This window comes from Barbus barbus (assembly GCF_936440315.1).
Source record: "Barbus barbus genome assembly, chromosome: 1".
NCBI lineage: Eukaryota > Metazoa > Chordata > Actinopteri > Cypriniformes > Cyprinidae > Barbus > Barbus barbus.
Window position 1 is genome coordinate 14,692,412 of NC_136729.1, and position 26,257 is coordinate 14,718,668.

At 38.0% G+C, this 26,257-nt stretch overlaps 1 protein-coding gene across 11 annotated transcripts in view; it reads right to left on the reverse strand.

Annotated features, from left to right (window-relative positions):
- Positions 1-501: 501 nt before the first annotated feature.
- Positions 502-26,257, reverse strand: part of LOC306872776 (dysferlin-like) — a 77,565-nt gene continuing 51,809 nt past the window's right edge. For 4 of the 11 annotated variants that reach the window (XM_079421561.1, XM_079421560.1, XM_079421563.1 and 1 more), the window contains 14 exons: positions 17,414-17,512; positions 14,657-14,785; positions 12,666-12,821; positions 11,989-12,080; positions 11,143-11,313; positions 10,627-10,769; positions 8,946-9,085; positions 8,517-8,605; positions 8,331-8,426; positions 7,906-8,047; positions 5,654-5,753; positions 4,090-4,262; positions 3,430-3,539; positions 502-3,284 (listed from right to left, as the gene is read on the reverse strand). In XM_079421561.1, the coding sequence (XP_079277687.1) occupies positions 3,053-3,284; positions 3,430-3,539; positions 4,090-4,262; positions 5,654-5,753; positions 7,906-8,047; positions 8,331-8,426; positions 8,517-8,605; positions 8,946-9,085; positions 10,627-10,769; positions 11,143-11,313; positions 11,989-12,080; positions 12,666-12,821; positions 14,657-14,785; positions 17,414-17,512 (1,872 nt within the window). In that variant the 3' untranslated portion in view covers positions 502-3,052. The remainder of the gene's footprint in view (positions 3,285-3,429; positions 3,540-4,089; positions 4,263-5,653; positions 5,754-7,905; positions 8,048-8,330; positions 8,427-8,516; positions 8,606-8,945; positions 9,086-10,626; positions 10,770-11,142; positions 11,314-11,988; positions 12,081-12,665; positions 12,822-14,656; positions 14,786-17,413; positions 17,513-26,257) is intronic. The other 7 variants (XM_079421566.1, XM_079421564.1, XM_079421562.1 and 4 more) reach the window with 3 other exon arrangements.

The following is a 26,257-nucleotide window of genomic DNA, read 5'->3' on the forward strand; positions in this document are numbered from 1 at the left end:
GAGGATGTGGTTTCACTGGGTGCCAAATCTATCACTCTGTTATAACTTTCACTGGATACTATGATATGGCCATTTCTATATTTTGAAACCTTGTTACAATGAATGAGAGTGTGTGAGACTTCAAAAAGGTGTCATACTCACCAGATTTACAACGTTATAACATTTAACATTTCCTCCTTACATTGTTAAGAGTTAACAAGACCCATGTACTGCAAGAGTACCCTACACCAAACGAAAAGTGAGCTCAGAAGAACATTGTATCAGAAATATACTGTATCATATTTAAATCACTCACTTTACAGAACAGCTGGTAGAAAAGCAAGAGTAAGTTGCCCTTGGCTCCTCGAAACCATGGCTGGGTGCTGGAGTGTTTCTAATTTGCTCTAAAGTCAAACACCCTGACCAGTCTGTTGTGATTTGGCTTTAAAGGTTAAATCTGCACATAAGGTGGTCTGCAGATCTGGTGAAAAAAAATTCAAATAAAAGCAACAATTCTGTAGAAGAGACTTCAAATTACATCTGACTCAAAATGAACAGATAAAAATATACAAAATGGTATATATATATATATATAGGTATATATTTGACCACGGCATATTACACAGTGAGATACAAATACAGTCGATTTAACACAATTAAACATCAGAGATGACAGCAGGAGCTTTAAGGCAATTAGACAACGTGCATCATTAAATCATTCAAAAGTTCAATAACAGAAATATCCATTTTGATTGTCAAATTAAGAGACCTACTGCAAAAATTCATAGATGCTCAGCATAGGGATTTGTGTTTTGCATAAATCAGTTATTCAGCTATATACAGTACAATATTTGTCAAGAGATCGCTTAGGCAAGGCTTTTTGGTTTATGTTTTATCTTATTCACTTTCCTTTCATAAATCAGGGATATTGTAGAACCATGCACAGATGTTCAGAAAATAGCTACAATGAAAAAAAAAAATGTAATCGCTCATTTTTCTTTCTGTAATAGAGATAGGAATGCATCCTTTTTACTGTCAAATCAGTGACTTTATGGAAACATCTAATCCCTTCACTACTTTTGCCCTCATTTTTTAACATAAAATGTAAACACTTCCGGAAATCCAGCAGGTTAGGTCGGATTAACCCAGATTTCTTGACGTTTCCTGTTCGTAGAGAAGCTCCATCAGATAAATGTAATGTGTAATGCAAAGAGTTGAAGTTTTGAGATTCCAGTTTCACTAAATGTGATTCCACAATAGTTTCTTCTCACTGAACTAGGTAGAAGAGGAGCTCATGACCTGGTCATGGAGAGAAAACAAGTAATTTGTGTATTTTATCATGTAACAGCTCCTTCACAGGCATGTTTAGAAGTCTGGCAACTTCTTCCAGATGCGCCTGTTCATTTTCATACTTTACAGAGTCAAATGCAAAAAGGCACAAAGGCACCGGGGTGTGAGTGTAACATTTGCACAAATAAACAAGTCTTTTATCTCTCGTTCTCGTTCGTAGACCACATTCCACACACACATATAGACATTCACACACGTTGCCAGCCCACAGTTGACCCCGAGTCTATTTAGTGGGGATTTTGCTAAAGCAAAATAACAGAGTGTGATAGTAATCAGAGAGGTGAGCTTGCTGACAGCGGGGGCTCAGCTAATAACCGGCCTGTCTTGGATCTTACAGCCTAACGGTACAAATCAGGGTTTAACCTAAAGAGCCAGCACTGTTGAAAGGAGAGGAACGAATGGATGGGAGGTGGTGCGACGCGGCTCGGTCTCCCTCTCTCTGCATGAAGGAAGAAGCCATTTTTACAGGAGACATGAAAAAGGATTAAACCGTCAGAGAGATGAAAGTGTAAGTGGGAGTTAAAGAGAATACTGAGAGAGTTCAGGACCGGGTCAGATACGGGGCAGCGAGTGAGGGGTGTAATACATGTACAAACACACACAGACATTATGCAATTTTCATGCATATAGGACTAGAACAGGCTAACGCACATATAAAGACTTCAAATACTCTCAGCCTGCCTTCAGTTTGCTCTTGGCTCGTGAGACACGAGGACACGTGCACAAGCAACACAGATGTCTCCAGTGGGATGGACGGAGATGTGTGGATGGGGTTTTGGTGTGGTTGGTAATTGATGTGAAGGTTTATGTCCTTTTTCTCATCGCAGTCTCACTGCGTTCCCTTTCCCACTCCACTGAAGGGTCCAACCATCTTCATAGCAGCATAGTTCTGTAAAAATGATCATAATAATGCTAAATTCTAACATGTTTTATAATATATTAATATTTTTAAGTGGATATATTTGTTTAATAAATAGATTTCTTTATGCTTCACTTATATTATAAAGAATTAATAAAAGAAAGTTTGGGGTCAGTAAGTTTTTTAATGTTTTGAAGGACGTCTGTTATGCTCACCAAGGCTGCATTTGATCAAAAACACAATAATACAGTATTTAGTGTGAAATACTACAATTTAAAACAACTGTTTATTATTTTAATATATCCTAATATGTTTTTTTCCAGTGATGGTAAAGCTGAATTTTCAGCAAACATTACTCCAGTATTTAGTGTCACGTGACCTTTCAGAAATTATTTTAATATGCCGATTTGCTGCTCAAGAAACTTTTTTTTTTTTAAATTTGGAAGCTGTGTACATTTTTTCAGGATTATTTTTATAAATAGAAAGCTCAAATGAATAGCGCTTGCTTTAAATATAAATCTTTTGTAACATTATAAATATATTTACTGTCACTTTTGATCAATTTAATGCATCCTTGCTGAATAATTATAATTTTTTAAAATTAAAAATAAATAAATAAAATCCCAAAGTCTTTCCAAACTTTTGATTAATATAATATAATATAATGTACACATACGGTTGGATTTTTTTGAACATTGTATATATGGCTAATAGTTAAAAATATGTAATTTCAACAAATGTATGTTACACAGAACAGTGTGAAATGATTGTATATTATATGAGTGTGTCTGCAGTTCTGAATAACACATGCTGCATTCCTGAACTACGACCAGAGACACGCATCTCTGATCAAACACTTCATGATCACAGAAACCCCTGTTTAAATTTTAATCCTCTTCTTTTATCGACACAATTACTACCATCACACACATCCTCACAGATACTTACAGGGAAGGCGTAGAGAAAGACTCCAAGGAAGAGAATAATGAAAAACAGTACAAAGAAGCCCAGAATAAGCCACTTAAACCTCCTCCACATAATGAACTTAAACGTCTTATATGGGGATGAGAACCAAAAGAATGAGGTCTCAGGACGCCTGGAGAGACAGAAAGAATATTAGCAACCTTATATTAAATTCTGTAATTCTCACCTTGAGCTAAGGGCCAGAAAAAGGATAATACTACTAAATACTTTTTGTTATTTGGTGAGGGCAATGATTGTGATGGGTGCGCTTGACTTACTGCGGCTCATCTAGATGAGGATTCATGTTGGGCTCATCTCTGCCGAGTCCTGCAGGCCTCTCATCCTGCTCCTGCTCAGAGGTGATTTCCAGTGACATTTCCACTTTTCCCTGAGTGACGAAGAGCAGCTCAGTTACCAGTAGCTCAAAAAGTAAAGCACGGCACTAGCAACACTAAGGTCATGGGTTCGATTCCCAAGGAATGCATGTCATGAAACAGTCAATTGTAAACCGGCAATGCCATGTAAGTCACTTTGAATAAATGCATCTGCCAAATGCATAAATTTAATTGTAATGTAAAAGAGACATACAGGCTGGTGATTGGAAAGTGCATAATGTAATAAATATTAATTTAATATTTTGTTTTAATTGTTAGTTAATGTTAGTTAATTCATTAATTAACATTACCTAATGGATCTTATTGTAAAGTGGTACCATTCTGATAAATTTATCCTCCCAAACATAGCGTATGTTGTACTGTATCATAAATATCTAACTAAATAGATAGGAGAGGGTGTAATCAAAATTACACCATCCATTTGATTTTAGTTATGAAACATAAAAGGCATAGTACGGAAGAGAAAGGAGAAAAGTAAAAAGAAAGAAAGAAAGAAAGAACTGAATTTCTCAACACAGTAATAACCCTTTGTGTAACACTTACTGCAAGTATCTTTTCATTTTCTCTGTCACACACGCAAGGCCACCAGCCTTTTACTGTCTTCTGCTCAAACAAAGACACCAGTTTGTCCTGGGACTGAGAGAACATCTCAAGACCACACTTCTCTGGAGACTTTGCTGGACTCAGCATATGGTTCAGATCCATTTCCAAAGAGCCTTAGAAAGAGATTGAGAAGATATTGAGCAAATATTTCAACATTTTATTTGTCACACACAATGCACTACAGCAGAGAAACAAGACTGCACATTAAATATAAGAGAATATCTAGAAATTTAGCAGAGAAAAATATACAGTGGTGTGAAAAAGTGTTGGCCCCCTTCCATGTTTGTCACACTTTAATGTTTCAGATCATCAAACAAATCTAAATATTAATCAAAGATAACTTTTCCAGACTGATAGATCTCAATTACTTTCTTTCTCATTCGTTCCTGAATTTCTTTGGATCTCAACATGCTGTGTAGCTTTTGAGGAAGGTTTTTTGGTCTACTTCACTTTGTCAGGCAGGTCCTATTTAAGTGATTTCTTGATTGCGAACAGGTGTGGCAGTAATCAGGCCTGGGTGTGGCTAGAGAAACTGAACTCAGGTGTGATAAACCACAGTTATGTTTTAACAGGGGGGCAAACACTTTTTCACACAGGGCCATGTGGGTTTGGATTTTTTTTTTACATTCATAAAAAAAAAACTTCATTTATAAACTGCATGTTGTGTTTACTTGTGTTATCTTTGATTAATATTGAAATTTGTTTGATGATCTGAAACATGAAAGTGTGACAAACATGCAAAAAAATAAAAAATCAGGAAGGGGGCAAACACTTTTTCACACCACTGTATGTAAATGTAGATTATGTATGCAAAAGAAATACAAATATAAGAAGCAACAGTAAGCAATTGTCCTAATCTTGTTTTTCCTCAGTCATTTCCCATAATATCAGTCAAAAAAGTCTGTGACCTTCAGGCTTTGTAGCTGGCAGTCAGTCGTTTTCTTTGAGGTTTTCCCATTGTGGTCTGATGCTAATTATTTTACAAATGTACATAGATCAGTGTATTTCATAGAGGTCTTTAAGGAGTCGGATCATAACTTATTTCTCTTCCAGTTGTGCTGACATGTTGGAAATTAGGTTCATCTGATAATAATAACATTAGCAATAAAGATTTTATAGAGCGCTCATGTGGTCTGAATGATGTATTTGCGTTAAGATTGTTAAGTGCATTTATGCTGACGGTCACGCTACACAACAGTGCGGTGGGTAACCTCACACAACGTTAAGGAGGTTTTGGTAACCATCTCCCTGTACGCACATATCCATATAGACAGAGGTATAAGTTAAGGACAATAAACCACACATATCAGCGGTCCTATCAGCGTGGTCCAGTTCCACAGAACATTTTTCTTCTGTCATGTCAAGGCTGAGAAATATCATTGAAAAACAGCTTTGTGGTGCTTTGCAAGGTTAACACGACTGAATTTGCTGAGGGTGGCAAAGCTGTGGAAGAGAGCTGAGGAGTGAACGTGCAAGAGGGACGACTATAGGGTTTTGGTCTTACCAAGGAAATCATCAAAAGAGAACTTGTCATTGTCCCAGATCTGGATAGTGAGTTTAGGAGGAAGTTTTGTTTCAACTTTATCCAGACTCCAAAAATTTTCCTGTAGCGAAAAAAACAAAAACATGGTGAGATTGAGAGAGGTACTAACACAAGAACTACTTACTGATTTGTAATTTCACTTTTGTACGTTGAACTGTTTATTTCATTGTAACTGTAAACATGAAAAGTGCATTTTCTGCTGCAAACAACATTATGCAGCAAATGTTGTTGAGTGAGCCTAACTTGTACTGAACCCGAAATATTATTTTAAGTGGTAGAGACTTAAGTGATTAAGTGGTAGAGATGTGCAATATTTCCATTCTGGCTGATAGTGACAAGCCAATAATTATTTTCATGTTAGAGTTGATAATATATATATACATACATACATACATACATACGGTAGGTAAGAAAGCATATTTTCAAAATATCTTTATTTATATTTTTAGAATAGTACGTCTAAATAAATGTACAAAACGCTATCATGCACATTATGAAAAAATTATATTATATTCATTTTGAGATTTGCTGAAGGTAACATGTAACAGTGTTTAATTATTAGAGCGTAAAATCTTGAGCTTGTACAAATAAATATCCAATATTGAGCGATTCCAGATTTAAAAAACAAAATTAATACTGACAGGTAACCTGATAAACAACTGGCATTAAAATTCTACACGATTTTGTCTAAACAAAATTAAATATAAAACAAATATTAAAATTAACTATTTTAAATGCTACAAGTGAACTTAGGTAATATAACTTATACAGTATGAAAAATGGATATTCCTTTTTGATATTTGCTAAATCTTACATTTAACACTTTTTTTATAATTATTAATGTATTAAGGATTAAGTGAGCTTAAGGTCATCTAAACGTAAGAGGAAATGAGCATTAACAATTAAATGTTCAATATCAACATATAAATAAATTAAATGATCTCAAATATCATCCAATAATCAATGTATCGTGCATCACTACTAAGTGCCTTGCTTGTGAAATCTGACCCAATAACCTATTAGTACCCAGCACCACAAATGAGCTACACCACCTCGGAAATAAACCGACAGACCAAGACAGTGACTGAGAAAGACAGTGAGGAAATGATAGCGTGAATGTGCGAAGCAGAATTAGAAAGAGGGCGAGAGACAGAGAGTGAGAGAGAGCCACCAAGAGCTACAGAAACGTCCCAGTCAGAAAACAGTGTTAGCGACTCCCACTACAGACCTGAATCTGCACCCCACCGCCAGACAGAATTCCATCTGCGTGACAGCATTGCCACCATACTGTACCCGTGATGGATGTGCGGACAAACACAACGAGGATAATGGACTCACGCTTCACATAGCTGCACTGCTGCCGTTCACTGGTAAACAGGCCGCGTCGGTCTGCACATCCTGCCTGACAACCGCATACAGCTCCATCAAAACAAACACTGCAAACAAGAACTCACTTCTAATTTATCACCGAGGGCCACGTTTCATGCAAGAGAATCCGTTTCGCTATGTATCGGTTCTATTGTGTGTTGCGTCCAACGAACTTTAGCCAAAGTGGATCTATCTTTTGACAGCCGTTGCGGGGCCGCTCTCAGTTTAATGGGTGGAACCACTATCTTCAATCTTACCATAACTGATCTCTTGCCTGCCAAAACCTCACTTTAAGTGCCTTAAAGTTGTGTCCATCACAACTGTTTTTCCTGAGATTGCTTGGCTTGAAGTCTGGACTGTCTCGCAGTTACAAGATGTTCATGTACCATGTTCGGTAAGTGGAAGCGTTCCAGATGCAGCCTGCAACATATCTGGCTTTGTAACATTGCATTAAACACCTGCCAACTGCAGTGATATCCTTCAAAATGTGGGCGTTAGACTAAACCTCTGCAAATCACGCAGGATGACCTGCGGATCACCTATTCAGATTCAATCAAGGCCAGAGATTTTCGTTTCATCAACATAGCTTAAGCACAGAGTGCGGATATAAATGCCGACAGGCCTAGCGTCACTAGCTAACCACTAAACAAATCTGGTTTGAGTTTTCTTTTAACGTCTTTTTCAATTGACAATTGACATATTTCCACTAAACTCACAAATACAGATTATGTCCTGCTTTCTTATCAACAGCTCAGAGTTTATTAATTTTGAGTTTTCCTTCATGTCTTTCTCAATTGGCATGCAGTTTGTTTCCACTTAATTTACAAGCGCAGATTACTTCTCACCTTCTTATCAATGGTGCAGAGCTGTTCTGCAGGTAAATAGTGGAAGGGGAAGAGGAAGCGCCAATTAAAGTTGCCTTCGCCGCCCAGTGATCGATAGTGCACGTCTGTTTTCTGCTTGTTCTCTTCATGGCCATGCATCCAGCTAGGATTGAAAAAATAACATTCACAATTACCCGGCACATCATTTCCAACGCATTAGAAGACCATGCTGCTAAGCTGTAATTGGCCTACTGCTTGGGTCTATGGTTGCCTTGCAACTGTGTGTTTGTTTCTACTGATCGATAATTTTTGCAAGCCGTTGTTACTATTGGTCACAGTGGCAACAGACAAGCAACAGGCCCGTGACATAGGAAACAAGAACAACTTCATTTAACCAGAGCTCATACACACAAACCCAACAACCCATTTATGACACCCAGATGTACCCTTTCACATAAATGTCACTCATCTTCTCCCCAGTAACACTGACATCATCCAAGATAACATCTCTTGTGTTCCATATAATACAGCGCAGGAAGAACCTATGGGAGAAGAAAACATGGACATGGTATGCTTCTAGATGTGTTTTGAGAACAAAATTGATAGATACTAAACCAAAGAAATGCTCGTACTTTTTAGCTTTGCGTGGCGTGATGTTGAATGGAGGTCCAAGTGGGCCTAAAGATTTTGGGAAAATGTCCACCCACATCTGCAACCGCCCCTGGGTTTTGATAAATGAAATTACTCAGTAAAGAATGAGAGAGCATATCAAGTAAAACATTAGACCAGCATAGAGAAAGCTATATGATATAACGTGGCTCTGCTAAAAAATTTTTTTTTTAAATTATTAAATTGTATACATTTTTTTAAATATTAAAGGATTTAAACCAATACATTGCATATTTACTATAAGATAAAATAACCTATTACATTTTAAATTAATATAGAATAAAATATGCAATTCTGCATAAAATCTACAAAAATAAAATACATGTAAATGATAAATATAAAATATTATAAAAAAAAAATATTTTGGGAATAGGAATATGAGACTTTGTAACCTGTTCTATATCTGGCTGTAGGGGACTGTAGAGGGGTCGCGTCTCTACATGTTCAGGCACCAGACCCTGTCTCCTCAACACCAACAGAGCTAGACGCTCCATCACTGGTCCCAGGTGAGGGTTAAGATGTTTCCCTTCATCTGAGGGCCAAATGTAGTCAACAATAACTTCACTGTAGTTTAAATTCATATTGACACAAAATGTTGAGGCACTTCAAACTTTTGTGTTTTTTCAGCTTAAAATCATTTAACAGTTATAAGGAAGATTCCTCACAATGTTATTTTCCGTTCAAACAAAAAAAAAATGGAAGCACTATGTAACCTCTGATTTGATATGAAGAACATTTGGGAAACAAGTTTTATTAAGTCATAACCGAGAGCAGAAAAAAGCCAACATTCATGAAGCATTCCACTTAAATAGTCGGAAATGTTTATCTTTCCCCGTTCTTCAGATGATGCGTTGATTTCACTGCTGTTGCTCTAAGAAGAGAGTTTCCCCTTGTCAAAAAGCAAAAAGAAAGAACGAGGGAAGAAAAAAATAAATAAACGCCCACTGTTGAGTTTATGGTTTGAAACCCTGTGTCACGTCCCTGAGGGAAACATGGTTGGAGTGTGGAGAAAAGAGGAAAAAGACTGAAGTGGAGGAAGACAATTTCTGCAATGAAGTTGGATGCCTGAAAAGGCCACCTGATAACTGCTTTGACGCGCGGGTTGCGCGGTTACGAGGGCTAAACAAAGAGATGTAGTATTCCTCCGCGGTAAGACACAGAAGCAGGAGGCTGAGGAGCTCGCCGCACTGTTGACCTTGGCTGAACACGCTTGTATGCTAGTTCGCCATAAATCTGAAGCTGACCTCGTCCCAAAGCATCATGGAAGGGAAAATGGCTGGAGAGCTTGGCTTTCTGCAGGCCTTGCGTGACATCTGACTGCTTGAAAGGCGGCCGTGGGACTTGAAGGGCTTAGAGGTCAAACCAGAAGTGCTGGGAGGATCTGATGGAGGTTACGCACGAGTAAGATCAACATAATACACACCTAACGTGAACTAGCATTAGTTAGCGTTATCTTCCCCAGGGCACACTTTAAAACAGGAGGGAACGTCAGGTAGTTGTGGCAAGGAGTGATAAATTTCCTGTGAATGAACGACTATGTCAGAGGTGCTGTATGTTTACACAAGTCCTTCGTCTTTACAATATCGCACTTGTTTTTCTTCGCACAGAGGAACAACTCATTCTTTCCGCTCATAGCACCGAGCAAGAACAGCCAAGCGGCCTCCCCGACAGCTCTGTGATCCCACACACACAGATATGATGTATGGCACAAGCCGAGACATATATCATTATTCTTTTTCTGTCAGTGTTTTCACAGAACCGCAGCCGATCTTGTGCACAACTCGCTTTTTTTAATGACGGAAGATGTGATGGAGTCAGGCTGCTGCTTTGATTAGCTCTTACTCGTGACTAATGCTTTCAGCAGCTCCAAAGAAAAGACTTCCACTTTCTTTTTCCGCCATCCAGCCCGTGGGTTTGATGGGTCGCGATGCCTCTGTTTATTCGTACGTACACATCGACGTAAGAAGCCGCTCTCGGTAACGACAATCGCAGAATTAATGATCAAATATCATGAACATTAAATTCAGTGGTAGGAAACTAGGTCTAGTTGGAGTGTGTGTTTAGGACACTGACCAAGGTCTGCAACGGTGTACTCCTGTCCTCTGAAGTAGATTCTATCCTGCTTGTAGACGGGCAGTTTGTAGTTTTGCCTCTCGCACAGACAATGAAGTATCTGGGATGGTTTTAGCTGATCTCGCCACTGGTTAACTCCAGACCTAGAGCCGGCACACAGACAAAAATGTTCATGTATAATGCAAAACTAAGCAGAATGTGTTATCACAGTTATCAAACTGTCAACAGTTAATCAAAACTTAGGGACCAGCGAAACCATCTTAAACCAGCTAAGACCAGCACTCGACCACAGGTTGTTTGAAGTTGTTGGTTTTTTTTGAAGCAGGGATGTGTTTCAGAAATATATGACACTGGAGTTTTAAAAAAAATGCTGGTCTGCTGGTCTTTAGAAGATCTTGAGGATAACAATATGACATTGGATCAAGTTATGTTTTAGAACATTAATTTCCTGTGTTTTACAGTTTTCATAATGACTCCTAATAATACCTTACAATCAGAAACAGAGGCATTTCTTACAAACAGTAGGACTGTGGCAGACCGCAGCGAGCACCATGACGTGACAAGAAGCGATTCTCCAAATCAATAATGGTCTCTCCGATTTTCTCATCCTTAGTGACCATGTCATAATCATACAGCATGATCTTAAGGTCTTTCTCAATGGGAAGAGAGCATGTCAGCTCAAACATCCTAAATGAGAAGCAAAAGACACAGTTTAATCTCTGAATACTTCCTTTGGTCAGAAGTGATTTGGCTTAAATGTTTTCAAAAGCAGTAATTCACACGCTTGCTATTCAGTCATCATTTAGTCACCAGATCAAAACTTCCTTCTTGCACATATTCAACATCAAGACTCCGGGGCGTCATCATTATTATGAGTGTGGTGACCCCTGCTGGTATAATTGATCCTTGCAATGACGTGTTTCTATATCTGTGTGTGTGTGTGTGTGTGTGTGTGTGTGTGTGTGTGTGTGCGTGTGCGTGTGCGTGTGCGTGTGCGTGTGCGTGTGTGTGCATGTTTATGTGGTTTATGAGGACACAAATTTGTATAATGACATGGGTATGACAGAGGTATTACAATATGAAGGTGGTTTATGAGGACACTGCCTATGTCCCCGTAATTCAAAAGGCTTAAAAAAACATACTAAATGGTGTTTTTTTGAAAATCTAAAAATACACAAAGTCTCCTGTGAGGGCTAAGTTTAGGTGTAGGGTTGGTGTAGGGCAATAGCACACACAGTTTGTTCAGTATAAAAACCATTACGCCTATGGAGAGTCCCCATAAACCACAAAAACCAACATGTGTGTGTGTGTGTGTGTGTGTGTGAATCTGTTCAGGGACAGAAAGAAAGAGAAACAACTTACTTTCCAAAGACAGGGTCCAAAGTACAGGGTATGTAATTGTCGTGGTCATCGACTGATTTCTTGCCAAGTGTGATCTTAACATAGGGGTCACACTACGAAAGAAAAAGCAGTGCTTGTTAGTATGTGTTAACATAGCCACACACTCGCACATATATGCTATAAGCGACAATATCCAAAACAGCACACCCTCTTTTTGTACTTAAAACAACCGCTCTTTGCTCTTTCGGTGGAAAAAAGCATCAAATCTCTGTGATCAGTGTGTGTTTCATAGGCAGCGAGTACATGTGTGAAATGTTCCATATCATAACTCCTGGCCTGAGTAGGTGATGAAAGGACGTCATCTTAGCATATTCGCAACTAATGAAGGGAAAGCCCATCTGACGCAGGGCCAGCGGTGGTGGCGTGTTGGCCGGGTCTCGGACAGCGATTGCGAGTTTATGGTTGTGGGTAAAAGGGTGGCTCCATGTTTTCATAAAGCAATTTCTCAGCTCTCTTATGACTCTGGCACTTTGCAAAGGACTCGTCTGGCTGATGAAAAAAACTAGAGATTTGTGAATGCGTCTCGTGAAAATACAAGGGCTGTTGTAATAACCTCTTTCAACCCTGAGCCATGTACAAGATCACTGAAAAGCGTGTTCCTTTCCTTTTGTGCCTTGTTTTGGTTGTGTCGTACCTACCTTGCCATTGGCATCTTTGGGCTGTAAGCCATAGGCCTGGATGATGTAGACGCGTACCAGGCACTCCTCTAAACCGTTCGGGGGGAGTTTGCGGAACTGGTGTGGGGGTACGGGCATCGAGGGATCGTCAGGCAATGGATAGATCTTAAATGAGCCCTGAAGGAGGACAGGAGTCAGTGTAACTCATGGTGCAATTTAGCTTTACTTTTTTCTGGAGACCTGCTGTCTGGGGCCTCCAGACAAACCTCAAATTACATTTAAATCCCTCAAATGTATTTCCCTCAAATCCTACTAGAACTAAACCAGTTGTAATCCAAATAAGCCAGGAAAAAGCATCTAGACTCTTTAAATTAAAAGGTTCCAATTAGAACCGAAATGGGTTTTACAGCCATATGCCAGATGCCACAGGAGGGTATTTTTAAATTATATTACTGTCATACTTTCATTATCTAAACACCGAATGACATAAATTTACTAAAACTTAAAATAAATCAATCAATATCAAGTAAATTAAAAAATACATACATAAAAACTATTCAAAATATCCCTAAATACTACAATAGCATATAACCAATACTAAAACAACATTGCTCTGAAATACTGCAAAACATCATATGTGTTCCACAGAAGATAATAATGGTAAAATGTTGACAAAATGATGACAGTTTTCATTTTTGTGTGAATTTTCTTTCTTCTTTTTTTTTAAATGATACTTTTAAAAACTTTAAGTTCCATAAAAACCTTTTATTCCTTAATTCTTTCAAAACCATCAATGTACTGGTGTTTTAAAGGTGCGCTAAGAATTTTTTTTTTAACTTTTAAAAGATCTTGACCGCAGTGTTGGACCATGTCCCAAAACACACTTGCAGCCAGTCAGCAGTAAGGGGGCGTGTCTTGTAATGATAGCGAGGAGAGAGCGCTCAATTTGACTGTACAGGACGGATATTAGCAGATCGACTATAGATAGAGAAAACTGGAAAATAAAAAAAAGACTTTAATAAGAAGGGTTACGATCAGGCAAGAGGTAGGACCCGCGTAAATATCAATGCAGCTTTCCAGCAGTGGAGAGAACTCAAGGAGCGGAAAGAGCTCGAATCGTATGCCGAGGTTGCGGTTTGTTTGTCTTTTTTGATAGGTGAGTAACGTTGATTTTGTATTGTTTCACACAACTTATCTGTGTTAGCTTTTGTTTGAATATGCTTGTGTGTCATCTTCGCTTGTTTCCGCGATCGTCGTTATGCCAGGGGTGTGTACGTATATGTGGGGGGCGGAGATATCAAAATAGGGGCGAGGTCCTGTTGGGGTATGGGCGTGTTTGTTTTGGTGCTTTCAAATATCAATATTGTTTGGCAAAGAACGCCTAGTGCACCTTTAAGGAACATAGATATATGGTTGCAAAGGGGTGGACATTTTCTTGTAAATTTTCAGAAACTTTCCAAACATTTCTGGAAAGTTTCCTAAAATTTACCAGAAATATTCAGCTTCATTGCTAACCTACCCAGGAACTCATACAAAGATTTAAAAGGAACCACAATGTATCTTCAAGAACTTTTTAATCTCCAATATTACCGTATTAGCAACCTCAACAACCCTATAACATGGTTCTTGGTAAGAGGCTTAGAGTAACATTAAAGAAACTCTATTTTTAAGAGACAGTGTCTGTAAAGGAAGCAAGGGGGCACATTTTTAAAGTTCTAGACAGTTCACAAAAGAATGGCATAAGACTCTGGATCTGTTGCAGAGTGCTCTAAATTAACAAATTGTTGAATGGTAAATTTGACAAAGTACAGACTGAACCTGCCAGAGGCAAGCATGTGATCAGTTTAAATAGAAGGCGCAATTCAAATGACTTTTCATTAGCTTAGCTAATAAGCAACGACACCCATCCATTGCTTCATCTGGCACTACCTGAATGTTTTTCCTCTTGGAGACTGAATGAGAGCACATGTGATAGCAGTCGATAGTAGCTGAGAGGTTATGAGTGACCCTACCTTGAACTCTCCAACAACAGAAGGGTCTTCACTCTCGTTCTGGACTCTTCCACGGTGAAGTTTAAACGTTTGACAGAAATCAGCCAAATGCTCAAAGCCTTCAGCCTTCTCCAGTTCCCTGTCATACACCTGAGAAAGGAAGCACAAGAGTGTGTATTTCGTGATATATGATTTGCATGCAGATCTAGTTCTTTAAAAATGTGTCTTAATCAACAGAAAGGGCTGAGAGAACACATACTATGGACAAGACATCCATTGTTTGTCTTGCCAAAGCAGTTTTCTTTAAGAATCTTGGACTCTGAGATCTTTAATTGTGGGTTTAACATTTCAGGCGCAAGTTGAACAACCTCAAAAGCATCATTAATGCAAAAAGATTTGGAAATTCCTGATTATGAGAATGTTTAAAAACGGCAATAAAAATGTGCAAAAATGATGTGTGCCTGAGGAAAATATGCTTCGCTGTGACATTACACAACTTTTAACTAGCAGCGCACAACTCTCCAACCAAGTGGCCACCCAGGAGACAACTTAGTGACAAAAGTATGAAGGAATCCCCGTAAGCAAGTCGCTCTGTTTTTCTAGTTGACTCACTAAGGCCTGGTCCCTGAACGTGTGACACGGCACACATCACATGAAACCCTCTCCCAGTCTCTTTTGCTCTTTCCCTGCCTTCAATCTCTCCCTCAGGCACCATTAGCCCAAAATAACAGCTTATCTCAGCAGTTTTAGGGAAAGTGTTTCTGTCTGCTGCTCCTCCCGGTGCGTGGGACGCTCTCACACGGTGGCAGCCAACAATCGAACCCCGGGCATCGCAGGTAGCCCTGAGACACAAGCCCCTGCCAGATGACTAACGGACACGTTTAGATCGTAAAGGTTGGAAATAGTGGCTAAGGCAAGTAGAGAGAGAATGTGGTGACAGGGGAGATCGCCGACAAACCGGCCAGAGATCGAGGGATGATAGGGAGGTGTGGGCTGGGGGGGAAAGCGGGCCGATGACGTCAGTAACGGAGCCCTTGTCTGCACTTGGTTATTCCCCTGCGGCAACCCCGACATGAATTCATCGGAAAAGTTGGAAATCTGGCAGCCACGGGCTCTATTATAAATGGATAAGCTTGTGGGAAGTGGGCTGGAGTAGACTGGAGTCGGAGTGAGTGAGCATTTGAAAGTAGGCATGCGCACTCCCGAGAGAGACCACAGGACTTTGAAGTTCTGGCATCACTATGTTTGGTTTTCTTTGGGCACTGATAATGTCACTATAGTTACGATGAACTTTTGCTGTTAATCTCCATGTACAGATTTCATACCGCTGGGATTGAGGTAGATGTGCCTTTGGGGAGACATGAGGATGAATAAACAATGACAAAATGTTAATTTTTGGTTAATTATTCCTTCACATTTCACAGAGAACTTTTTATTCTCTAGTTCTGTAAGAAACCATGTACTGGGTTCTTCTCCCCAAAACGTCCTGTCCTCCCAAACCAGTATGAACACAAAATAAGAAAAATGTTTTGAAAAATGCCTGGTCAAATGGCTGTCAGTGTCATTGATTGGACGAATGCAACCCATTGCCACCACACATCCTTGCCCTGTACGATCAAATTTTTCACTAATGGAGCTTTCGGCCTATACAAGTAAGAATAAAACAGTTTCTTCTTCCAGTTCTCGTGTTTTCTGTCAAATGCTGATTTCAGTGACTGTCCAAAGAATGTAAATACTTGATTGGGTCTCTGTTAGTAAGCATCTAGCCATTACATCCTACCAACACATTGTTTCACACTGCACAAATTTGGCCCTGCTATGTGGGGTTAATACCACAAAAGCTAACCCTTCTCTGGGACAGTGTTTCATAACCTTGGGTAAAAAGCATTGTTAATGCTGTTTATTGGCTAAAAGAGTGAAAAATTCCTTAACCGGGGGGTTAAAAGTTAAAGGGATAGTTCACCAAAAAAAGAAAATTCTGTCATTAATTACTCACCCTCATGTCGTCCCAAACCTGTCAGATCTTTGTTTATCTTCAGAACACAAATTAAGATATTTTTGATGAAATCCGAGAGCTTTCTGACCCTACGTAGACAGCAATGTAACTTGACCTGTTCAAAATAACAACTTTATTCAACAATTTCTTCTCGTTCATGTCAGACTTCGACGCGCATTCACAACAGTACCACAACGCATGCATGTGCATTCCTTTGCTTTCTATGTCAGAACGCCGGCTCCTGCGTCAGCAGCATCACATGTATGCGTCGTGGTACTCTCATTAAAGCACGGTGAAGACTGACATGGAAGAGAAGAAATTGTGAAATAAAGTCGTTATTTTTATTTATTTTTTTGCACACAAAAAGTATTCTTGTAGCTTCATAACATGACGGTTGAACCACTGATGTCGCATAGACTATTTTATCGATGTCCTTACTATGTTTCTGGACCTTGAACGTGTTAATTGCGTTGCTGTCTATGGAGGGTCAGAGAGCTCTCGGATTTCATTAAAAATATCTGAATTTGCGTTCCGAAGATAAATGAAGGTCTTACGGGTTTAAAATGACATGAGGGTGCGTAATTAATGACAGAATTTTCATTTTTGTGAAAACTATCCCTTTAAGTGCCATGTGAAAAGCCCTTTACCCCACTGATTTTAATTGTATGGACAAAAACAGTTCCTCAAAATATATTTTGTGCTTATGTACAGTTTGTATGAAAGACAGTCAGTTATAAAAAATTTGGAACAACATGAGGGACAACATTAGTGCAATGCCTTACCTGCAGCGTATCGAAGCCCTTCTCCAGATAACTGCCACACTTGTTTCTCTCACCCGTGGAGGCATAAAACTTGCTCCACCAGTCCATAAATTCATCCTGCTGCAGACACAGAGCAAGAAAACGAGAGGACGGAAAGAAACATTAAAAGCAAGGAAGATCAGTACGCAACGTGTGTGTGTGACACCACATCCCTCATTCATTAGACTCTTTTATTGCTTAATTAAATAAATCATTTCATGAACAAGAACATCTAGTCTGAAAGCAATAAAAGCCTCCACTTACCCATCGCCCCAACTAAAGCATGTCCGACAAATTCAACATAAACAACAAGACAAGGTTAGGAAAAGCGAAGAAAGGAAAAAAGTCAAGAGAAAATACACTCAAGTGTCAAAACATTTTAAGCAGACTCATGCATGAGTGACAGTGACACCATCCAACGACCAAACAACCAGTGGAAACAACCCTTTCCATAACTTAATCTTTTCCATAAGTGACTGATAAATCATCCCTCTGCTGTAATGCCCGTAAGCGTAAGCATATCAACAGAAACTAGAAGGAACGCTTTCAAATTGTCATTTTCCTGGTACTTTCACGGGTATGATTCAGGAGAGCTGATGTTCTGCTGCAATTTGATGTGCTAATCGCTACTGATACAATAAACCTCGCCAACGCTCACTCACTCCATGTGGAAAGTGTGGGAATTTTTCGAAAAGGTACAAATCAGGCAGTTCCCTCCTCAGCCAGCACCACATTCCCATCCAACCGAAAGACAAAAGAGTGTTATTAATATAAATCCCCCTCTGCATGTGACACTGTTTCAAAACGAGAAACAAAAGCATAATCTGATTATGATGTGAGTATTGTGCAAATACATGCGTGTGTTTGACAGATGGATGAAAGACAGACTAAGCCACCATGGCATAAAACACAGTGTGTTTGAGAGAGCCGAGAACCCTCCGCTGGCTGGACCCACACACACTGCTCTCTCTCTTCCAGAAGGCCAGGTTCAAGTCACCCAGAGGAGAGACTTCAAGTTTTGCTTCCATCGTTCTTACAACTTTTACAATGTAGGAAAGTAGGAAAAACAGTAGTGATGGAGCAATGCCGGGCTCAGCTGGGGGTTTTTTCCCCATCTTAGTGGTTAGTGAGTGTGGTGGTGTCTCGTGCGTTTTGGTGGCCAGGCAGGGGGCCGACAGTGTTGTTTAAGTGGCCCACATGCCACTGTCATGCCAAGGAATGTGTGTGTGCTCGTGTCAGAGTGTGTCACACGACACTGCTCTACAAGACTGTGTGTTTTTATGTCTGTGAGTGCAATATCCTGTTTACGGTCACAGCCCAACAAACTATATACATGTGTGTGGCATAGTTAACTCCACATAGGAAAAAGACATGAACATACATGAAAATAAATTGTATCTAAAACTGATATTTGAGCTTATAGAACACATCTCTGACAGATTGAGTTACAGTGAGTTATTTGTGGATGACATGAGTCTGAATCTAGTTTGCTTTGAAAAGCCCCCCCCCCCCCGTTTTTTTTTTTTATCAAGACTAAATTTGAAGTCTTTCATAAGTTTTTCATAATTCAAAATAACAGGAATACATTAGAAAAAAAAGTTATACATATGAAAAAATAAAAGCAGACATTACAGTTGAAAAGTCTGGAGTCAGTAAGTTTTTTTCATGATTTTGAAAGTCTCTCATGCTCACCAAGGCTGCATTTATTTGATCAAAAATAGAGCAAAACTGTAATATTGTGAAATATTATTACAATTTCAAATAGCTTTTCTATTTAAACATATTTTAAAATGTATATCTCTGATAGCAAAGCTGAGTTTTCAGCAACCATTACTCCAATCTTCAGTGTCACATGAAATCAGAAATCATTCCAATATGTTGATTTGGTGTTCAAGCAATATTTCTTCTTATTATCAATGTTGAAAACAGCTGTGAGGTTTAATATTGTGGAAACAGTAATATATTTTTTTAAGGAATTTTTTCTTTATTTTTTTAGATGGACAGAAAGACAGCATTAATTTGAAATGGTAAGCTTTCAATTTGAAATACTATCACTTTTAATCAACTTTAAAGTTCTTGCTGAATAAAATTAATTTCTTTTTAAAAAATTGTACTGATCCCAAACTTTTAATTAGTAGTGTACTTTATATTTAATAACTCAAAAGATGGTATTATTCAAAGCTACAAATAAACAAACCTATTTAAAAAATGACTTCAAGTGAGATGAAGTGTCACAATACAAAGCTTCAGAATTACACAGAAATAAATGAAACTCTGTAAAACAATGTCACAACAGACAAAACGAGTAGCTTTTTTTTCCTGAAAAGTAATTGCTTTAAGAGTCAAGCACTTACAGGAGAGATGTGGCAGTACATGTGCGTGACCAGAAATCAGAACAGGTTATAGCACTGCCAAGTTTGGTGGACGCCAATCGAAAACTCACAACTGTTGGAGGAATTACAGTCATAAAGGTTTAAAAACAGTAAATCCAATCATTTATTAAAGACATAACACATTTAGACTACTGGCTGTAACTTGAAAGCTCTAGAGTCATTTTGGTATTCAGGTCAGAGATTTTGTAAACTCAGATTTACACAGGAACTTTCTCAAGCCAATAAAATAAAGGAGAGAAATGAATGACTCAACTCAGATGAGCAGAAGGTGAAGGTAACATGAAGTTACATGTTTTTAGGGGACAGTACCCTAGTCCAGCCTGTGGGTCTACCCAAATGCGGCACACGGGGTAAATGGGACTGGGTGTGCAGCACGGATTTGCAAAGTATTGTGAAGTTGCCTTCAGAATCACTTAAGCTGAGTTGGCCTGGCTGTGTGGCAGTCTAACTGGCCCTGAATGGTGCTTTTCATAGTACTGCCACATGTCTCCTCTCTTTGTCTGACAGAGCTATTAAAGCGGAGCCTAAGGACGCCGTGTACAGCCATGTTTCCATGTTAGCTACCATGTGTGTGCACCTTAGGTGTTTGTGTGCAAATTTGTGTTAATCTGAGTACTTGTGAGTAAATTTGTGTTAATCTGAGTGCTTGTAAGGAAATAATTTTCCATTTTGCCTCTGAAATGATGTGTAATGAGCGTGTGCATGTGCGTCTGGTCACCCAGACACTTTGAGTGCACCATATGTATGTGTTTAGTTATTCTATACTCTGCCCAAAGGTTTTAGGACTTCATTGCTCCTCCAAAAATTAATTCATGCAAAACCTGTAAAAATGGCTGCAAACATTCTCAATTCCTGAGGTAAAGGTTACTGTAGGGCACTAGTGGTGTTAACTTTGGGTCTGAAAGGGCTCATGTGCACTACTGGTGAAAAATAACCAGAGTTGGTAATAATTGAGCGCTGAATAGACTTTTAACATAAGCTTGGTTTAGAATATACCGACCAGACATTCCATGTGGTTTGACTGACAGTTCATTCAGAAATATAAACAATATCCAAAACAACCTCAGGAATTTGTAGGTTCTAGAAGTTTAAATTAGTCTCTAAAGCAGGTTAAATTTGATACATGACTTAACAATCCAGTACATATAACACATATACTGTACAGTATATATAGTACTTTTGAAATATGCTGGTTTGGTACTGTTCTACCCAGTCAAGCAGTATGTATATGCTTAAGTGACAGTCCCTGTGTCTGAACATGCCTACTTTCCTACTACACAGTAGGCAAAAAAACAGTATGTAAAAAGAGCAGTATGTCTCAATTCATAGCATTCATAAAATTGTAGGTATAGGATTCTTAATGAAGTTACCAATGACTTGTACACGTCAAAGATGGCAATGTACAGTAGTATATTATATTGTAAAGTCTCATCAAATGTTCATTTATCAAATCTTCAATTTACAGCACTGGTTCACAACCATTTTGACTCCAAGACCCCTCAGGGTCCACAACAATATCCAAAGACTTTAAGCATTAGAAATTTTTCTAACTATATATTAATCACAATTTCTACCTCAAAATACTTTAGAGACTACAGAAATGTAGATTCATTATAACTCCTATGGAATTTTAATATTTCATTCATTTCATTGACTTTTTCCAGGTCTAGAAATCACACATTTAAATGAAGTAACATTTTAAGTTTTAAACCATTTTAAGTAATCTTGAAGTTACTGGGCCCCTGGTTGAGAACCACTGGTGTATAGGACAGCTGTTGGGACAAACACTCCACAAAACTGGTGTGAGCAGCTTCAACAGAAAGACAGGAACTGGATCTAGCTTGTTCCTAGTCTAGCTTTCTAATAAAGCTTGCATTGTACATTATAAATATTGTTGGCACTGTAACGATTCCTCTGTTGTAAGTCACTTTGTATAAAAGCATCCATAATATTACAATATCATAAAGCCAATCCTAGCCTTCTCAACCAGGATTTTGGATAAATGCTAAAGGGACTTTTGAATGTACGTATACATTTATAACTGGATTTATTTTGGTTTAGGGCAGCCCTTGTTCAAGATGTGTGCTGTACTGCTTCACTGTCTGCACATTTCAGCAGAGTCAAGGCATTCTTTCAAATAACCTTCAGCATAGTTTCATGGTCTGAAGAAAATTAAGCCACCAACCAATATTCCATTTTATGAGCAACCACCGTTCTGCATGTTTCTTTTTTCTCCTCTCAAAACTACTGATGCGTTTTGGATGTCAAGTACTAAGACTGGCACAACTGTTGAAATACTATTTGTCCTCTGGAGTGTCTGAAGGCTTGGCAAAGGCTTCAGCAAATGCTGCATCGCCACGGTGCAGTCCTGTGTGTATGACAGTTCTCACAAAGAACAGAATAGAATAATTAGAAACAATTAAATAAAACAGGGTTATGAAAACTTTTTGATGACAAGGACTTCATAATATGATGACCCCCTGTGTGAGACCCATCTGAAAATATAAAGGTGATTATAAATTTCATGTAAAAAAAAATAAAAAAAATAACTAGTAATATTGTAGTATGCAATATGCAAAGAAAATAAAATTGTTTTCAAAATTAATTTTAAATTAAAATGGTTACTGAACTAAAGCAAATTATAAAAATATATACTTTGTTTTAAGCTAAAGGGTGTACCTTTTTTCTATGCACTATTAAATGTTAGATGTATAAACCTGTATATAGATGTATAAATGTTTATAGATGTATAAACATTTTCATTAAAAAGTTTCCCCAAAAAATGCCAGGCACTTTTCACAATAAATATTGCCCCAAAACAATTAAAAAAAAATGCATTAAACATATTTAATAAACAGATTTTATGTGAACTTTGACAGCCCCAAAACTCATTTTGTAAAATCTTTACCTTTCAATTTTTTTTACTGCCCTTCTAGTACCCTCTTGTGGATTCTAGACCCCAGTTTAAAAATCCCTGAATTAGAAGATCTCAGAATAATGAAGCACATCTCATTAAAATTACAATGAGAAAAAAATTTGATGAGCATCTCTCTCCTCTCCATCTTTTTTCTCCCTCCTGAAAGCAACAGGACAGGACCATGGCTCATAGAAAGTATCTATGAAATTTAATTAAAGGAAAACTGATTGAATACACATTTTCGTCTCTCTCTCTCTTTCACTCATTCTTTTTCGTTCTGTTCTTGACATTTGTCTATGAGGGAAAATGCACTAGGAATCTTTTAACAGCCCTGTTTACTTTGGCTCTAGTGAGAAAGAAAATTTGGGTTTTTGATCATCTGGTTTGAATGTTTTCTAATAAAATAAATATCTTTGTTTGCAAAAAGAAAAATAGGGAAAAAGAAGAAAAAAAAACTTTCTATGTTTTGGCAGGAGAAGGGAGAAAGTACTACATTTAGAGTGCTACATTCTGCTTAGTCCTAGCCTGGTCTAAGATCTAGAACCAAAGCCCTAAATCTGTGGAGATCATGTGACCAAGACCAAATCGGACCATGCTAAGACCTACGACCCTTCTATATGCTTGCTTGTTTTTTCATGGTCACTTATTCACGATCCTGACTTTTTCTCTTTTAGAAATGAAAATGCCTGTATCAAAAAAAAAAAAAAAAATAGTTGAAAGAAGGATAGTTTGAATCCATTAAGTCTCCTTGATCTTAACACAAAACAGGACTCATCTCCTGGAGGAAATGTGTTCTGCAACCAATCAGAAGCGTAACTAAGAGAACTTTACAGAGTCAAAGACAAATATGAGAGCAAATTAGCTTTGCCTCATAAATATTTTTTTTTATTAAAATACATAAAAACATATATATTTTTAAATGTCTCTCAGTCAGTCACATGCACAAATCATTCCTAGAGTTTGCGTAAGCACTCACAAAGCCAGCTAGGTCTGCTTCTGGCATATATCTGCCTGATTAGAGGCATCCGTTAACCTAATTAGACTGGTGTAAATATAATTTGGAAATACTCTTTATGGTCAGAAGTATGTGGATTCCCAAATACCACACCCATATGAGCTTATTTGAGCATTTAATTTCAAAACCACGGGTATTGACAGGGAGTTGGTCCCCCCATTGCAACTATAATAGTTTTCAATCTTCTGAAAAGGCCTGGAACAAGCTGTGGGCATGTTGTTTAATACGGAAGATGTCGTAACACGGCTGCAGGAATTTACTCTCATTCAGATACATCAGCATGAGGGAGGTCAAGCACTGATTTTGGGCAATAGGGAGTGGCTCAGTTGCTGTTCCAATTCATCTCAAAACAAGTTCAGGTCTGGACGTTGTGTAGGCCAGTCAGCTTTTCCCACAACAGACTATTTCTATATTGACTACATTGTGTTCACAAAAGCATTTTCATGCTATAAGACAAGGGTCTCACACAATTGAATGCTTGGTTTTATGCACATAATAGCCAAATCCATTCTTTAAAAAAGGATGTCCACTTTTTTCTCTTTTTTTTTTGTCTGTTTACTTTACATTGCAATGCCCGTATTTACAAATTAGAAGTTAATACAGTTACTTACAGTACAATTACACAGTATTGCCTACTGTAAGTGACTTTAATTGATGACAGAATTTTTGGGTGAACTGTCCCTATAGGAAATTTGTACTTTATTTTGTTAATCATCCTCCAGTCTAAACCTGTAAGACTTCCTTTTTTTTATTTGGAAATGGTGTTGTTGTTTACTAACCAACTTAAACTATTACAAATCAGGTAATTTTGTTAGTTGAAATAAATCTCAAATTAAATTAAATAAAATGGCTTAAATTACCAAAACTAAAACGGAAATAAAAATAAAGCTATATATAAATATAAAAAATTATAATAATAAATGACAAAAATACATCAGTATGACGTAAAAGTATGCTTAAAATGTATAAATCCTAAACCATATAAAAGTATACAGAATAGTATAAATAACACTAAAACAACACTGTGTGAAACACAAAAGATGATATTTTGAAGAAAATTCATGTCCATTCAGTGAAATTCAGCAGGGTCCAAAACAACATGGATTCCCTATTTGGACAAAAAACATTTTTTGTCTACAAAACATTTTTGTTTTCTACAAAATAATGTAAGGATTGCAGGACAGAAATTAGTGAAATACTGAAATATCATCTTGTTTCGAAGAAAAAAAATCTTTACATCCTTACAGTAAAGAGAAGGAAAATTGCTAAGCGATATTGAGACATGTTTTTAAAAAAATGCATCTTACATCTTTTTAATATTTGGTTTTTTTTTTTTTTTTCTTTCTTTAAATAAATCTTCATGTAAATGTCAGGCCTTGGTCTGGGTGATGTCACTTGTCCTTGCATCATTATACATCAAGAGCATGCAGCGCAAAACACAAGTGCATTTGTATGAATTTACCACAGCCATGCTGATTAGAGCCCTGCAAAAGCCTCAAATTCGGGCCCTAGCCTGGCCCTGGCCCGAGATACTCAGGCCCTAGCCCGGCCTGTGTCCGACAGCTTATCAGCATTACCGGCCCAAGTCCGACCCGAGTTGTCTTTTTTCCCCCTTCTCCCAAAACAGCTTATAGTCTACTAATGTTTCAGCTATTAAAATAGTTCAGGTTCGTATGTTATGGCAAAGTGATTATATTTTGTTTGTTAAGTTAATTTAGAAAAGCGTTTGGAGCATTTTTTATTAGTATTCGTTATAAGTTTGTTTTTTAAAGTAACGATCAAGCGGCCAGCGGCATACAGTAAACTGATCATAGTCTATGTTTCTATATAAAATCTTTCTATATAAAATCTATAGATATAAAACAGTTCAAGCATATAACAATGTTTTAATGTTAAACCTAGGTAAATGTGCGCTATATCCAATAGTTTGCGTGGAGAGTGGAAGCTAAAGGGCGCTTTGCAGGACATGGAGACGCCAGCGCAATCACTTGCATTTTCACAAAAATGAACCAAAACTCAATCACAGACATGATAAATATATCTATAGAAAGCTTTAAATTACTACTTAACGAAATAAAACAAATCGAAAATAAAAAGTCTTTCATTATAATCATAATCCATAAAGATGCATTTCTCTCTAAAGGCGCATCTAATGAGGAGATGGCGAGTCAGGATCAACAACTTCATACTTGCGAAACGGACTCGGAAAACACTAGTTTATTAGTAAATAATCCTAATTTCTCTTTACTATTTCCCCCGGACACATTCATGGTAATTACTTTTCCTGGGGCTTTGCGGCAAGCTTCAGCCAATTGCATGCATTTGAACGCAGAACTCTTCAGCTGCGCTGAGAGCATGCATGCTGCTGGACACTAAACACAGTCGAGCCGCTCATGACAGTCGCGGTAGCAGGGTCTCGTGTGGTCTCCACCAGTGTGCCAATTTTTTTTTCATCATTAATTGATGGACGTCTAAAATATAAAAATAAGGAGAAGCCTAAA